This window comes from Equus quagga, chromosome 10 (genome assembly GCF_021613505.1).
Source record: "Equus quagga isolate Etosha38 chromosome 10, UCLA_HA_Equagga_1.0, whole genome shotgun sequence".
In the NCBI taxonomy this organism is placed as follows: Eukaryota; Metazoa; Chordata; class Mammalia; order Perissodactyla; family Equidae; genus Equus; species Equus quagga.
Genome location: NC_060276.1, coordinates 58,687,448 through 58,704,267, shown reverse-complemented (window position 1 = coordinate 58,704,267; position 16,820 = coordinate 58,687,448). Strand labels below are relative to the sequence as shown.

General features: G+C 34.7%; 1 protein-coding gene across 7 annotated transcripts in view; it reads right to left on the bottom strand.

Moving 5' to 3' along the window:
- Nucleotides 1–1,391: 1,391 nt before the first annotated feature.
- RPS6KA6 (ribosomal protein S6 kinase A6) overlaps nt 1,392–16,820 on the bottom strand; it is a 176,858-nt gene continuing 161,429 nt past the window's right edge. For all 7 annotated transcript variants that reach the window (XM_046673320.1, XM_046673325.1, XM_046673326.1 and 4 more), the window contains one exon: nt 1,392–13,925. In XM_046673320.1, coding sequence (XP_046529276.1) covers nt 13,800–13,925 — 126 coding nt within the window. In that variant the 3' untranslated portion in view covers nt 1,392–13,799. The remainder of the gene's footprint in view (nt 13,926–16,820) is intronic.

Below are 16,820 nucleotides of genomic sequence, written 5' to 3'. Positions count from 1 at the left end.
TCTCAAGGTTATTTTAATCTTTAGTTTTCAGAAGTTTAATTATGATGTGTTCTGAATTGAATTTCTTTAAGTTTATTCTGTGTGGGTTTTGCAGCTTCTTGAGTCTATAGATAGAAAAAGCCTCTGTTGGTACCCACAGGAGGGTGATCCTTATTACTTCTGGTTGGGAGTATTACAGCTCCTCTGCTAGGCCTCCTCTCATAACTCACTTGCTGGCTGGGGTGGGAGTGCCTCATTACTACTCCCCACATGGACTTCACTGACACCAAAAGGGAGGTGGGGTTGCCTCATTACTGCTGGCTAATGGTGAAAGTCCTAACTCTCCACTATGTCTTCTCTTGCACTACCCCAGTGTTGAGGGTGAGAGATGCCTCTTCACAGCCAGATGTGAGTGGAAGTCCAGCCTCCCCATTGCCCCTTGTGGTGTCCTCTAACAGTGTAGGTGGGAGATGTTCATTACCACTCAGCAGGGATGAATGTCTTCTCTCTCTACCCTACCTTCTCTGAAACCATCCTGGCAGGGAGTTTGGGGTGCTTCATTACAGCTTGGAGAGGGTGAAAGTCTCGGTTCTCTACTTGGCTTTTGCTGGCAAGGATGAGGATGGATGCAGCTATTTCTGTGAAAGTTTGACTGGAGTAGAGCAGTTATTGTCTAACATTTTTCTATCTTGCTAGGCTGCCCCTTTTGTGACACTTTAGCTATAAAGAGTAGGCTTTTGGTTGTGGTTTTTTCCTCCCTGCCACTTTGGGCATTTGTGGGTTGCTAGCGTCTTGAGCAGCCAGTCTGGGATACATGAGGCAAAAAGAAAATACAGAGAACTCGCCACCGTGTTGTTCTTCAAGTCTCAAGGTCCCTAGCTGATTTTTCTTCTCTCTACCTTTCAGAATCATCTTACACCTTTGTCTCACACACGTCAGTGTTTTTAGTTGTACTCAGTAGGAGGAATAGGGACAAGTACATCTACTCAATCTTCCCAGAAGTGGAAATCTCTCGAGTATACCTTTCACATTTAGTTTAGCTGAAGACCCAGGTGTCATTTTTTTTAAAGGGGAGGGTATCATCATGCTTTCCTTAGAAACCTGGATGAGAGGAAATGTTGATCTACTTTTTAGATATCTATTTTATGACATCATTTTCAGAAAATGATTTAACTTCTCTATGGTACCATAGAAGATTTTAATCCTCTATCAACACTCTGATGTTAATGAAGAATCAACTACCGGTGCAGATTTTTTTCCTTCTGAAATTTATCCTTTCAATAGCTGGTAGGAAATGTACTCCAATTTTTTTCTGACTCTTTTTTCTTATTTTACTTTGATGGGCTGAGTAAACAAATTGAGTGGCTTAGAGAGGGGAGTATGGTTTTATCTTTTATTTATTCTTCCAGTTAAAGATTGTAATGTTGGAACAGAAAGCAGATTTGGGAAAGCACCAATTGCATACATCAATATGCAGTATCAATAAACAGTAGTTTAGTTATTGGATCGTAATCTACAGTGACAAATGAACCAGGAACTGAGTGCATACTACAAAGAGCACATTAGGTAGGAGACTTACAAATCTGGTCAAAAGTCTCAAACTGAAATTTGAGAAATAAGAGAGAAAACACCCAAATTAAAATTGACTAACACAGAAGATATTGCAAGTGAATTACAAGTAATTTTTATTATAAGACTATAGAGTTTGGAATTAGAATTAAACGTTTATAATTCTATATGAGTAATGAGTCATGTAAACTTAAGTATTTATATAATAGAGAAATTAGGACTCCAGATAAAAGTATAAGATTACATCATATTAAAAATAGATCTAATTCAAAGAAATAGTGATACTAGTACTACATTTATGCTCAGCACCATATACTTAGTTTTGGAAAAGATCCTAAGCATCATTCTAAATCACTATTCAATGCTTGACCCTTTCCTTAAAATTTGAAAGTGGTCATCAATTTTCACTTGAATACCTTTAGTAATAGAAAACTAATCTAAGAAGGCTTATCTGTTATGTTTTTGACAGCTTTAAGGTATATACCTTTATAGAAATGAAAAAGAAAATGAGTATAGGCATGAGATAAAATATGTGGATGATAATCAAAGGAAAGAGAATCCTAAATGAAGTTTTAGTAATATACTAGAGAATAGCCATCCTAACCAAAGGCATTGGTTCTGCTGTTCTAATATCTTTAAAATATATTAAACAATAGATACAAAGGAAGGATATAATCTTGACAGAATGTCACCTCTCATGAAGACTTCAAACATGAAATCTCATTTTGATAAGAACGGTGGTCCTAAAAATTCTTTACTTGCCCTGCTGAAAATTTCATCTTTTGGGAGACAGAAAAACATGAAAACTGCCTCTCTAAATTAAATTTTGATGAATAGAGATGAATACCTTGGTTATGTGAAAGTGACAGGAATCTTGAGAAAAAGGAATAATATTACGTTGAAGCTTGTGATAATGAATGAAGAGAATGATGGGGATAGTCATGTATATATCCTGGACTTAAGAAGAGTCAACTTGGAAAAAATCACAAATTATATAGGTGTAATCCAAAGAGTATGAAAGGAAAAGAATGTAACACATCAGTGCAATAAATAGCATGGGGGAGAGCCATCTAAAATAACCCAAAATAAAAAAGGATTTGATTGCTGAGCGGGAGCTTGCTGATGAGCTTATATACAAGCAAAATGACATATCTAAAAATTAAAGAAAATAATCAAGGATTAACTTTTTGAGTGGTACAAATCTGTAGAAATATTGTGAAGCCAGGCTATGTATGAGACAAACCAAAGTTTATAAAAATGTTAATGACAACTAGGGTCGTCTTGTATTTTGGTCTGTTTTAAAATTAAAAGAAAAAGGTAGAAAAGGGATAGGAAAATTGTGTGATTTTAAGAAATGATGGTAAGAAAACAGAATTGCTTAACTCACATCTTGCCACCAAAGAGAATAAGCTTCACATTGGAAAGTTGACATTAAACATAGTTACAGAGACATGAAAAAAATAAAAGATAAGTACCTAAATGAACGTAAATCTTAAGCCTCTAGTGATTTACATTCCTTGGCACTGAAATAACTTGCAGATGTGACCACAAAATCATCATCAATCTCTGATAAATTATGGAAAACAAGAGAAATTAACATAAGCCAAGAGTTGTCAATATGGTGTCCGAATATTAAAAACGGTATGAGGAAATAGATTCCAGAAACTATAAGCTAGCAGTACACTTTAGATCCCTAGCAATGTTCAAAAAATAATTTAACAAAAGATATAACACATTTAATAAAAAAGTGTGGGTCTCTGGGAGACAAACTTTGTTCACTAAGAACAAGTCATGTCAACTTACTTTATTAATAGGGTTATTGGACTGGAAAGTCAGAGTTGTAGAAATAGTGGATCTTGATTTCAACATGGCATTTGACAGTCTCACACCTTAGTGAAAAAAATGTAGAATTATGTGTTGAATAATAGTTTTATTTTATAGTTCTACAACTAGTTTAGAAAAACTTTAAAGGGGCTGGCCCCCTGGCCGAGTGGTTAAGTTTGCGCTCGACTTCAGAGGCCCAGGGTTTCACCGGTTTGGATCCTGTGCGCCGACATGGCATCGCTCTTCAGTCCATGTTGAGGAGGCGCCCCACATGCCCCAACTAGAAGGGTCTACAATTAAAATGTACAACTATGTACTGGGGGGCTTTGGGGAGAAGGGAAAAAAAGAAGATTGGCAGCAGATGTTAGCTCAGGTGCCAATCTTTAAAAAAAAATATTTTTTTAAACATTAAAGAGTTAATGTGAACCTGGAGGAAGTCTAGAAATATATTGCAAAGTAAAGTTTTGGACTTATCATTTGTATAGGTAAAGACTGAGGAGGAAGAGGAGGCAACCTTGCTAGAAGGTAGTTTGTGAGAGGAAAAACAATCCCACCATTGCAAACTATAAGCTAAAAATCTGACCTGACCAGTAAAATATCTAATATGATTCTACTCTGCATTAAAAGTACAGCATCTAGAGAAAATTAGTACTGAACTAACATCTGGGGTACTTACTCCTGAAATAGGTGCTTTAAGAAAGTCAATCAAGAGTGATTGGCATGGTGAAGAATCTGAAAAAAATTGTGATATAAGGAAGCGTCTAAAGAATTGTAATATTTAGCCAGGAAAGTAAAGACCTAAGAGAGAAGGAGAACAATGAAAACATTGTTTTTAAATACTTGAAAGGATTGTGATTGAAAGAGGAAGCATATTTATTTTCTGTTGATCCTAATTTTACCCAGAATAATGTATAGAATAGTTACAGGGAAGCATTATTTGCCTCAATATAATGAAAACTTTCTAATAACTACAGCTACCTGAAAATGAAATATACTATCAGTTGAGGCAGTTAAGCTGCGAGTCACCAGCACCGATCACCAGCTACATAAGGTACGGGAGAAAAGGTGTGCACAGAGAGGCTCACGCCTTACCTAAGGTGGAGTTCGGTGATGACAGCAGTATGGGCTAAGAGATTGGAAGCTTAGTGACTAGCAGAAGGACAAAATAAGAATTTAGGTGAGAGATTAAGGCACTTTTTGCTAGTGCTAATCACTGAAAAGAGCAAACAAGTAACCCAGGAAGGTTAGACAAAAAGATAAAAGCGACTTTTCTAGCCTTAAAGTTGCTTAATTAATATTTGAAAAGGTTTTAAATAACTGGCATATTTTCCCATTTTGCAACGCAATTAAGGCACAAATTGGCTAAGTATTAACTCTCCACAATTAGCAACAAAGAATATCAGAACTCCCTAATTTCTTCTGAGAGTATATTCTCGAATTATCTGATGTTTAGTTCCTATCAAAAGCCTGGTTAAGAGAAATAATATTTAAGGAAGATAGGGTAAAGGACATTACACACATTCATTTATTTGTACCAGAACATTTTATACCTGGACTATATTAGGTTAGTCTCCACAGAATTACTTCACTAAAGTTCATTGTTATGTGTTATATTTTTGTCATTTTTTTATGGGCTGATAAAAAATACCACTATGAATAACATCTGTTGTTCTTGCTGTCTAATACCATTCACCTTTCTTCTAGTAACCATACCTTGATTTCCATCTGCTTCTAGACCATGTTTTTTCCACTTTCAGTCTATGTATTTCTGGTGGAGTTCTCTCCTGGCCCCAGAGGCAGTTATATGAATCAGGCCTGGTCATTCAGATTATTACATTCACTAGGCCACAATACTAATTTAGAGTTGAGCGAGTAACTTGGTTAGAGCCAATGATAGAAAATGAAATTTCTGTTTAGGCTTGCCAGATTTAGCAAATAAAATACAGGATGCCCAGTTACTTTTTAGTATGAGAGTGTCTCCTGTAATATTTGAGACATACCCCAAAAATACTCCTTGTTAATCTGAAATTCAAATTTAACTAGGTATCCTGTGTTACCTAGTGATCCTACTTCTGCCAGGACTTCAAGTACTCCTGCTCTCTCCTACTGGATGTTAACGAGAAGCTTGGAGTCTCTCTAAACAATCTGCCCTTATGTGGAAACTGAAAATTAGCCCACACACAAGAGAGTCAAGAGATGGAGAGAAAACAAGTTCTGATGACACTGCTTGAACTTTATACCCAGCAATGTCTGAAAACGGCCTACCTCTAGACTTCTTAGCTATATGACACAATAAATACCTTTTGTTTGTTTACTTAAGCCAGTTTGGGATGAGTTTCTGTCACTTGTAATCAAAATTGTTAACAGAAAATAGAGTTTACAAGTGACAGAAATAGAGAATTAGTTGACTTGAGCAAAGGTGTAGGGCTAAGGATCCCTCTATCCTTAGCTAGGAAGTTGGAAATCTTTTTTATGTGGTAGTGAAACAGATGGCTAAAATGTCACCTGCTTTAACTTAAGACTCAGAACATAAATCTATCAAGGTTATAAAGTTAAGGAACTTGATATGAAAAGTTTAGGACTTTGGAGCATGCTGGTTACTTCTTATGGCTTTAGGTAAGGCTGTATAACAAAGAGAAGGCTAAAACTGGCTCATTTGAAAGCAGAGAGGGAAGAAAACACAATCTCGCTGAAAGAGCTTTCTGCTTTTAGCCAGAAATTGGAATGGCTAGGTATCATGTAAAATTAGATCCTGGTAAGGCTGGGATAGCCAAACCCCTGCCCAAGGTTAAATGAATGATGGAAAAGGCAGGGTGTTGGAAACGAAATGGGAGATAAAACTGGGATATTAGAAAAACAAAATCCCTAGGCCTCTCTCAAATGTCTCCTGTTCCTGAGCTCTTGAGCTCTCTTTCTGAAAAAGGCAACAATTTACCCCATTATGCCTCCCCACCAAGGTGATTGTTTTGAATGATCAGAGGTTAAAATGGAAGATACTGAATTGAGAGCTAGAGGGATAAGCAGGTTTTTGCAGAGAAATAGAAATTCCCAGGATATAGTCTATGTTCAAAGATTATGACTTAGCAAACAGATCAGAAAGATGGAGAAAAAAATATCCCGATGCTATTGCCTAAGATATGAATCCAGTCAATAACTCCCCTTTACTGGTTTAAGCCAGTTTGAGTTAGGTATTAGCACTTACAACTAAAAATGTCTTAATGGATTTGCTGCAAAACCGTGGTTGAAGACATTATTCAGTTGAATGCCCCTGGTATAAGGTTATCCTATGTTAAACACTTTAGTATCAGCAAAAAATATAGTAAGCTGCTGAGTTTCTCTTCTTGCCTCTCCTGTTAGGAAGCTCACAGCTAAATTTAATGTTTAATTAAATTACCTGTCAGCCCTGGCTGTTGGCATGCTTTTCTTCTCATTTTCATGTTTTTCTATGTGTGTGTTTCAATTTTAACAGCTTTATTGCATACATGTCTGTTACTATAAACAACCTTGAATCTCTTTTAGAATAAGGGAGAATAAAATCAGTAGCAGCATCTGGCACAGAAACACAATATATATCTGTTAAGTAAAAAATGCATCTATTAACAAAGAGAATGTGTTTTTGTTAGAATCTGAAAAATCAGAGGGGGTCAAATACAGTGGCTTACTTTAACATACTTAAAAAGAAGAAAAAATCTAAAATACCTAGGCTCAGAAAATACAATAAATGTATCTGAGCATCTTGAAGCAGGAAAGAGAAAGGTAAGGCCTGCGTCCTAACCTGTGCTTAGGCAGGGAGGTAGAGCACAGGGATGAGGGAAGGGGAGATACAGAGAGGCTGCCATAGGCTTGAGTAGAGCAGGTTCTAATTCTAGAAGAAGCCAGTAGTAAATGGACATAAATTCCACCTTCAAAAATAGGTCCCCAACATTTCCAGTCAATCTCTCTCTCCAAGTAAAAAGGAAGAGAGTCAAGGAATTATGGAAGAAACGAATTGTAGTCTGCTTCTTCTATCCCTCACTCTACCCTCCAAGACAGCCTAAGAAGATTAAATCAGGTTTAGCCTGGTAGGCCTAAATTATTTCAGGGCCCTGCTGACCAAAAAATGCATTTATCTTGATAGCTAATGCTTAAAAGACAAACGCAGAATAAAGTAATATTTTATTGGGAATAAGTTGCTTAATGTATCATGATGTATAAAAGATGATCAGATATTTCACTAAGGGGTTGGGGGGATGGGAGGCAGGAAAGAAGCAAAAGCAGAAGAGAGATAAAAAAGAGGTGGTCAGTGGGAAAGCAATTTTTGCAGACTTTCCAATTTTTTCCTAGGGTCTATCTTGTTTACCTTTAAGAAGTTGAAAAAAGCGGAAGAGGCACATGGAGATTTTGATTGGCAGGCTCGAAATGCATTTCTGAACCTCAGAGTATATGTATAACTGCTATAATCTAACATAGCCTACAAAGTACGACTTTTTTGGGGGAGAATTTGTTATTCTACTTGATTCCAAACTTTACGGTAATTTTTCCAGTACTTGGGAGTAAGATTTTAATTTTTCCTTATTACAGAAAAGGTTGTCACCTTAACTAAATTACAGACAAATGCATTCCCCTGATAAGTCCTAATATTATTTTAAGTTTTCATCTTCATTTTCTTGAATTCCCTTGCCTTATAAGAAGATTAGAAGAGTAATCCTAATGTGGGAAAATATTACAGTTCAGGAAATATCAAGGTATATGCATAAACAAATAACACCTTGAAACACTTTTTTTTTTTTTTAGAACTGGCTCCTGAACAATGTATAGCAACTTTCAATGAAATCTGCGTGTATGGTGTTTAGAAAAGCAGACACAGTTTTATATCCATAAATGATCAAGCAAGGTAAACTATAAAATGTTAGAAAGTTGCAGCCTTTTTATTTAGTACCCAGAGAATGCCAGTAATTTAACATGATATCTTGATAAATGTTGCTCACAGAGTTTTAACAAGAACAAAAATAAATATAATTTCTATGTCATCTTTGGCATGTTGTAAATTCAAAATGATAGCCATTTCTTTAAGCAGCACTGTGAGGGAAAAAAACACCATAAAATGCACTACTAGAATTGGTCTTACATGAAAAATGTAGTACAATGAAAACTTTAATGTCAAAAGGAACAGTGCTTTAAAGAAAACATTCATAAAATAAATGATGGTATAAACTCCATACTGTAGTCAGAAAAAGAAAATACAGTCACCTGAACATTGGGGACCTTTTCTTTCAATTGCAGCTTTTAAGTTTTTAAGCACATGTGAATCAAATTTACACACAACTTCTATTTAATGCCATTTCTGTCTTGAGAAGCACAATAAAATGCCAGTAAATATCATATTTTCTATATCAAAAAATAAAGTTAGGAATCCCAAAGTGCTTGGGAAATGTTGGTAAGACAATATTTTTTTATTTTGGCTATAGCGAATTATGGTCTCTCTACATAAACCCTATGTAACTCACAACTACCAACACTACTTACTGTTCTAAAAAAATCAAACAAAGAAAAACCACCATTCTCCTTTTTTATGCTGTGGAATTTAAGACAAGATAAATTCCCATTTCCGAACCATGTTGGCATTTGGATATTTAATCAAGGTTTCCTGTATAACTTTTAAAATGGCTATTTCCTGTTTCCCCGCTAGATTGCTTTTGTGATGTTAAAAATAATTTTATCATACTAAAAAACACACTTACATTTCTTTGCTATAAATGGTATCAATTTCAGAGAAAGTGAACTTGAAAAGAGAACTTAAATGTGACCTAAGCAATATTAGATGACAGGAAAGAAAAAAGCAAATAAATCTACTTGGTCACATTATGACAATTTATTAAGAAACTAATGCACTTAGTACATTCTCTAGCACTGACCCACATAAAATTAGATGCTTAATAAATACCTTTTTAAGAATAAATTAGTTCACATAATTAGACAAATAGAATGAAAGCAAAACAGTTATCCAAAGAAGCTCTACTGTCCAAGGTTTAGAAATGTGAATATAGAAAGAATCCTAACTTGGCAATCACATACATGTTTATTTCTAAGCATTTAGCTTTTTTGCTGGTCAATAAACTAAAAGGTACATGTGGAATATATGTATACTTTAAGTAAGCAAGCTTGAATTTCTGTATTCTAAAAATAATTTTCCTTTGTGTTTTTCTTCATGTTTCAAAGAAACTTATGTCTATAATTTAGGACTTAATATAGCTTCAAGTATTAGCAACCAAATGGAATTTTAGGTGATTAAGGATTATCATTTTATCCAAATTATACAACAGACTTCACAATATTGTAAGATGAAAACTAGGAACAGTGCATCCATAAGTATAATGTATTTGTGAATAATCACTATTAATGCCACTATGCTCTTTCATAGGAAGGCAGATAGCACACTACTGAATTGTACTGATAATTTCAGTAATCATTCATTTTGAGATACATGCCAAAAATACCTGAATAAGCTTTGAAATGTAAGAAATTGTTCTATGGGAATTTAATTGCAGTTCACCAATCTATACTTAATATGGCTTGCATTCTTGTTGAGAAATAACATCATGATAAATAGGATCTCGGTGTCCTGAAATCTAGACAAAGGACCTGGAGACTCAGACTCCACTGATAGTGGGCATTCAACCTTTCTGTGTTCTTGTTTCTTTATCAATACAATAGAAAGTGGGGCTGGGGAGGGGAGATTCCTTATGTTATAGGTCACACACTATGAGAAACAAGAGTACAGATAATATGGCCTTAACTTCACACCATTCACAAGCCTCCCTTCACACCATTCTGTCATAGAAGTTCATTGTGATTAAAAGACTTGCAAGTTGTTAAGAGAAAATGCAGACTGAGAAGCAGAAAGGAACGAGCTGTGCAAAAAAGAAAGTTTATTGGATAATCTGACCCTGCGGCATATTGTGTATCCCTTGCCCAAAAATATCTTCCGTGATAAAAAATGAATTTACAATTATTCTCATCTGGTTAGATTGCCTGAAAACCCAGCAACTAGAAACTCATTTGATTAATGGACATTTTCCTTGAAAAATGCCAATTATCTACTAGCTACTTACAGAAAAATGTGAATTAATTTACTGAGATACCACTCTTTGCACCTTTTTAGCTGAAAATAGCTGCTTGGTGACAATGGAAGTTTTGAGTTGGAGAAGAGGATTTGTGAGGTCCTTTTGGGGCACAGAAGCCTTCTGGAGTAAGCTTTAATCATGGAGTCCTCTGTCAGGTACTCAAGGTACTCAAGTAGGACAGCATGTGGGAGCTAGAAAGCCAGGAGAAAGCGAATGTAGAGAATGCCAAAGACATACTTTGCCTAGTTTAAGCCTAAGTTTTCTAGTTAACCTTAAGGCAAAGGTAAGCGGTTCTTCCCCTTCTTCACATATAAAGGACCTCTAACTGTCAGAAAATACTATTCAATCAGTGTGAATAAGTTTCTGTGGGCAGTACTATTTTAACATGATGTTTCACAATGAGGAAACGTTATAAACACCAAGCGTCTGTTCTTAAGTTGTGGGTTGCCTAGACATATGAAATCCCTTTGGGCTAACCAAAAGTGTTACCAAAATGTTTTACTATGCTTAATTACCAACGGCAATAAATTACTAAAATCAATGTTTAGGCATTCCTGGGTCTAACAAAATGGGCTAAACTTTGATTTTTATGGAAGAATTGAAACCACTGTCATTTTTCACAAAATCACCATCTACCAGTGCTACATTTTAATCATCTTGCAAATGGTTTCCTGAGTTTACTCATGATAATATGTGCTTTAGGACAATAGATTGTTAGTCCATCTGGGTAAACCTGGTGTTTTCCCTGTGAGAAAAAAAAAGTACAGTATCTTCTCCCTTCCAAACGACAATAAAAACCCCAAACTGTGCTATCATCAAATACTACCAAGAACCATCAACTACAAAGAAAACCAATGCAAAATAATTATTCATGAATCCATCAGAAACCACAGTATTCTAAAGTCTTATAGAAAGGATTAGTTTTTACTGGTTAAGCATTTATAGAAAACTCATCCAAAAAATGTCTCATTCATATCTGCATTTGTTGCTCTAGAGTTCTAGCCAAAATGGACATGATTAGGCATCCCAGGGTTCCTTCTACAAAATGGGGGTATAGTTTGAAGCTTTCCTTTATAATAAGGTTGCCCCCTACTACACTTGTTAAGCTACAGTGTTTGAATTTTCCAGCAGAAAACTCTCACACAGTTATTGCGAAAATCCACTAGTATATCTGTGTCTTTTACACATTGTCAATTCTCACTCAGTGATTAGGAATCATGCTGTTCATTGCTTAATTCTGGTCGTGTTCTTTGCATGAAAGGACTGTATAACATGACCCTTCTGAAGAAACTTATCAAAAAATTAAGACCATCTACTTTCAAAAACTACTGATTACGAAAAAGCTGAAAGTTATTTTGTGATCATTTTTCATTTTTCCAATTTCACTTACCCTAATTCTTTTGCTAGAAAAGCATACATGAAAATAGTATCTCTGTTGTGAAAAGTTCAACACCAAAATCACACCTCGGAGGTTGTCATATCAATTCTGATAAGAAGGCATAACAGCACAAATAAGAAAATGACAAGGAAAATAAGTTAGAATATATGGATACAAATTGTTACATGCAAGTACTTCTAGTAAGAAAGCAAAATTAAGAAAGAAAAAGCCAAATTTGGAAATAAAAATCCACAAGATATGATATCAGTCATTTTCTAAGTAGTGCCATATGTTTTCCAAGTAGCATTAGATGTTCTTTAATGTCTTTCAATTATTGCAAAAAGACACCTCAAAATAAGGATATGTACTTTTATATATCACACCCAAGAAACAGATTTTTGTGCCTGGAATATATATCATTTACATTGTAAAGAGACTATGTATAGTTTCTTTTATTAAATACCGAAGTTACAAGTCTCCTATCCTAAATTGTATACTTCAGCGCTCAGTAATCAACTCTCTCTCTGAACTAAGCAAAATAAAATACTCAGCAAACAGTACACCTAGCACACATGAGTAGTTCACTTATATTCACTAAACAAAACTGTAATATCCTCCAGTTTACATTCATGAGTTCTTTCTGTCAGTAGTAGTAGTAGTAGTCATAGTAGTAGTAGTGATATTTTCTTCAATAACATAAAAAGATTCTTTAAAATCCCATCATTTAGAGAAAATAATACATACTACACAGTGGTTCTGAATCATAAATTTAATAATAAGACCAATTTGGCCAGATCTTTTTGTAATAAATATGATTTTTAAATGTCTTCAAATTTTATGTAGATCATTAATATTACTTCCTATTTAAAATGTCAGTTTATCTTCCTGAAGTATAACTATTATGCAGCATTGTCTAAAGTTTACTGAAATGTGTTATACTATATAATGTATGCTAAGCCTACTACAGTAAAATTTCAATTATATTATCATAGGATTCAAGGTAGATTAATACGCTCCACTGTAATTCAAAGCACATGGAAGTCCCAAAAACAACAGTGTAGTTCATTATAAAGGGGACAGTTGGTGATTAAATCCAATTGGTTAGCTTGAAAGTCAGTTTACATAACACCAAGGTAGTATCAACACCATGTACTTTATTTTCAAAGGCTTAGCTATGACCTATGTAGTAAATTACAACACCAATATAAAGCCTTTGGCTAAAAAATTCTTCACTTGTACTAAAATTCCATTAGATGTAAAATTTACAGAAGCCCTATGGAAATCTTTATTTCTACATGAGGCTACCTATGGATAATATACAGGGCTGTCTGCACATATTATTTGTGATTTAATTCTTCTGTAAAAATTTGGCACCAACCATATCAGGAGTTCACATATTAGCACAAATGAATTTTGCTCTGGCACCAAACTACTATGTCTACATTTTAGTAACTACAGAGTCAAATGGAGTTCTTTGGCTATACACAATAAGAAGCTTCTACAATACATTTTGTTTTCTTTATTTAAAAAAAAGCCTATTCTTCAGGATCTGATGTTAAAAAATACTGACATTGCTTGGCATTACACTATTTGCATCCTGATTGTTGGTAATGATTCCCCAAACCATTATTGTATGAAACCAGAAAAACTATTAAAGTGACTTTATTTGAAAGGAACTTTAGAAGTTAATATGCAGAGAAGTTGTTAGGACCTTGTTGACACCAATTATATGTACTTAAATAAACACTTGGACACTACTAGAAAACAACATAGTATGAATATTGTGGACCTGTGGATTTTTTTTATCTCACTCCCCCTAAAAAAGGAGGCTTAAACAGAATATTCAAGTCATGTAGCAGAAAACAATGCCTTTGATATAAGATTAGGCAAAAAGCCACACATTTAATTTTCTCTTCATCCAGTTTGGCTGAGGAACACTGGAAATCTTACAGGCCAGTTGAGGTTCGCTTTTTCATGCTCCGTCGCTGAGCTAAGCTTGAAGCAGCAACAGGCTCTAGGACTGGTTGAAAGGTCTTGTGAGTCAGGGCAGAATATGTGGCAACTACTGCTCCCTAAAACAATGAGAAATATCACAAATTGAATAACAATCTCTAAAGGTGAAAAACTTTCAAAATATACCATGAAAGATTTAACTAGAATACAACTTTATTTCCCAGGAAAATAATGTGTATACTTGATCTGTACATTGATGCTCCCTTGATGAATTAATACCTGATTGCTTCTATATATTTTTTCAATAATATAGTTACAAATTTTTAAAACACTAAAATGTATTATTTCTATCAGTCTTTCATCATTCAATTTGCTTTTAAGTATTTTTTAAAACTTTATTTTTAATAGAAATTGTATATATTTAAGGTATACATGATATTTTGATACACATATACATAGTAAAATGATTACTACAGTCAACATATCTTCTCCTTACAGTTACCATTATTTTGTGATGAGAGTACCTGAAATCTACTCTCAGAAAATTTCCAGTATTTAACAGAGTATTATTAACTATAGTCATCATGCTATATATTAGATGTCTAGACTTATTCATTCTACATAAAGCAACCTTATACACTTTGACCAACATCTTCCCATTTCCCCCTCCTCCCTGCATCTGGTAACCACTGTTCTACTCTCTGCTTCTGTGTAATTGACGCTTTTAGATTCACATATAGGAGAGATCATGTAGTTTTTTCCTTTCTATGTCTGGCTTATTTCACATAGCATAGTGTCTTCCAGGTTCATCCATGTTATTGCAAATGGCATGATATCCTTCTTTTTTCATTTGTTTGCTGAGGAAGATTCACCCTGAGCTAACATCCATGCCAATCTTCCTCTATTTTTTAGTATGTGGGCTGCCAGCACAGCATGGCCAAAAACAGAGAGCTGTAGGTCCATGCCCAGGAACTGAACCTGGGCTGCTGAAGCAGAGCTCACCATACTTAACCACTAGGCAACTGGGGCTGGCCCTGGTAGGACATCCTTCTGTTTTAAAGCTGAATAACAGTTCACTGTAAAAGATGCTTGGTATTATTTCAATCTTCTTAGATTTTTTGAGACTTGTTTTGTGGCCTAATATTTGATCACTCCTGGAGAATGTTCCATGTGCATTTTAAAAGAATGTGTATTCTGCGGTTTTTGGATGGAATGTTCTCTATAGATCTACTATGTCCATCTGGTCTAATGTGTCATTTAAGGCCAATGTTTCCTTATTGATCTTCTGTTTGGATGATCTTTCCATTGGTGTAAGTGGAGTGTTAAAGTCTCCTACTATTATTGTTTTACTATTTTTCCTTTTATGTCTGTTAATAACTGCTTTATATATTTAGGTGCTCCTATGTTGGATGCATAGATATTTACAAGCATTATATCCTCTTGTTAGGTTGTCCCCTTTATCATTATGTAGTGCCCTTCTTTGTTTCCTGTTACAGTTTTTGTTTTAAAGTCTATTTTCTCTCATATAAGTATTGCTACCCCAACTTTCTTTTCTTTGCCATTTGCATGGAGTTATCTTTTTCCGTCTCTTCACTTTCAGTTTGTGAGGGTCTTTAGGTCTGAAGAGTGTCTCTTTTATGCAGCATATATATGGGTCTTGTTTTTTTATCCAATCGGCCTCCCTATGTCTTTTGATTGGAGCATTTAGTCCACTGACATTTAAAGTAGCTGTTGATAAACACATACTGCCACTTGGTTACTTTTTTTCTGGGTGTTTCATAGTCATTATTTTTTTTAAAAAAGAAAAAAACAAAACAAAGAAGTCTCTAAATAAACCTTTAAAAAATATAATTTAAGGTAATAAGTATCATCAGTGAACAGTGTTAATGGCTTTATTAGGTATGAAGCATTCATTGTACTTTTTTAAATTGTATAAGTTTCAGGTGTATAGCTTTATAATTCAACACCTGTATACATTACACAGCGATCACCACCAGAAGCCTAGTTACCATCCATCACCATACAGTTGACCCCCTTCACTCATTTCACCCACCTCCAACCCCCTTCCTCTCTGGTAACCACTAATCTTTTCCCTGTATCTATGAGTTTGATTTTGTTTTGTTTGTTCATTTGTCCTTTTAGATTCCACATGAGTAAAATCATATGGTATTTTGAGTTTTTTCCCTCTGACTTATTTCACTTAGCATAATACCCTCAAGCTATGTTGCCACAAATGGCAAGATTTCATTTTTATGGCTGAGTAGTATTCCACTGTATGTGTGTGTGTGTGCATATATATATATATATATATATATATATATATATATGAGATTGTCACATATGGCCTTTATAATATTGAGGCATGTTCCCTCTTTGCCCATTTTGTTGAGTTTTTATCATAAATGGATGCCAAATTATGTCACATGCTTTTTCTGCATCTACTGAGATCATCATACAATTTTTATCCTTCATTCATTAATGTTGTGTATCATGTTGATTTGCAGATACTGAACCATCCTTGCACCCCTAAATCCCACTTGATCATGGTGTATGATCCTTTTAATGTATTGTTGAGTTTTGTGTGCTAATACTTTGTTGAGGATTTTTGAATCTATGTTCATCAAGGATATTGGCCTGTAATTTTCTTTTTTTTTTTTTGGTGGTGTCCTTGTCTGTTAGGCAGTTTTGTAAAAATGGGTTTGGGAGCTTCCCCTCCTCTTCCATCTTTTGGAATAGTTTGAGAACAATAGGTGTTAAATCTTTGAATGTTTTGTACAACTTGCCAGGGAAGCATTCTGGTCCTGAATTTTTGTTTGTAGTTTTTGATTACTGTTTCAATGTCCTCACTAGTGATCGGTCTATTTAGACTTTCTATTTGTTCATGATTCAATCTTGGAAGATTGTTATGTTTCTAGGAATTTATCCTTTTCTTCTAGATTGTCCACTTTGTTAGCATATAATTGTTTGTAGTAGTCTCTTACAATCCTTTGTATTTCTGTGGTATCTGTTGTAAA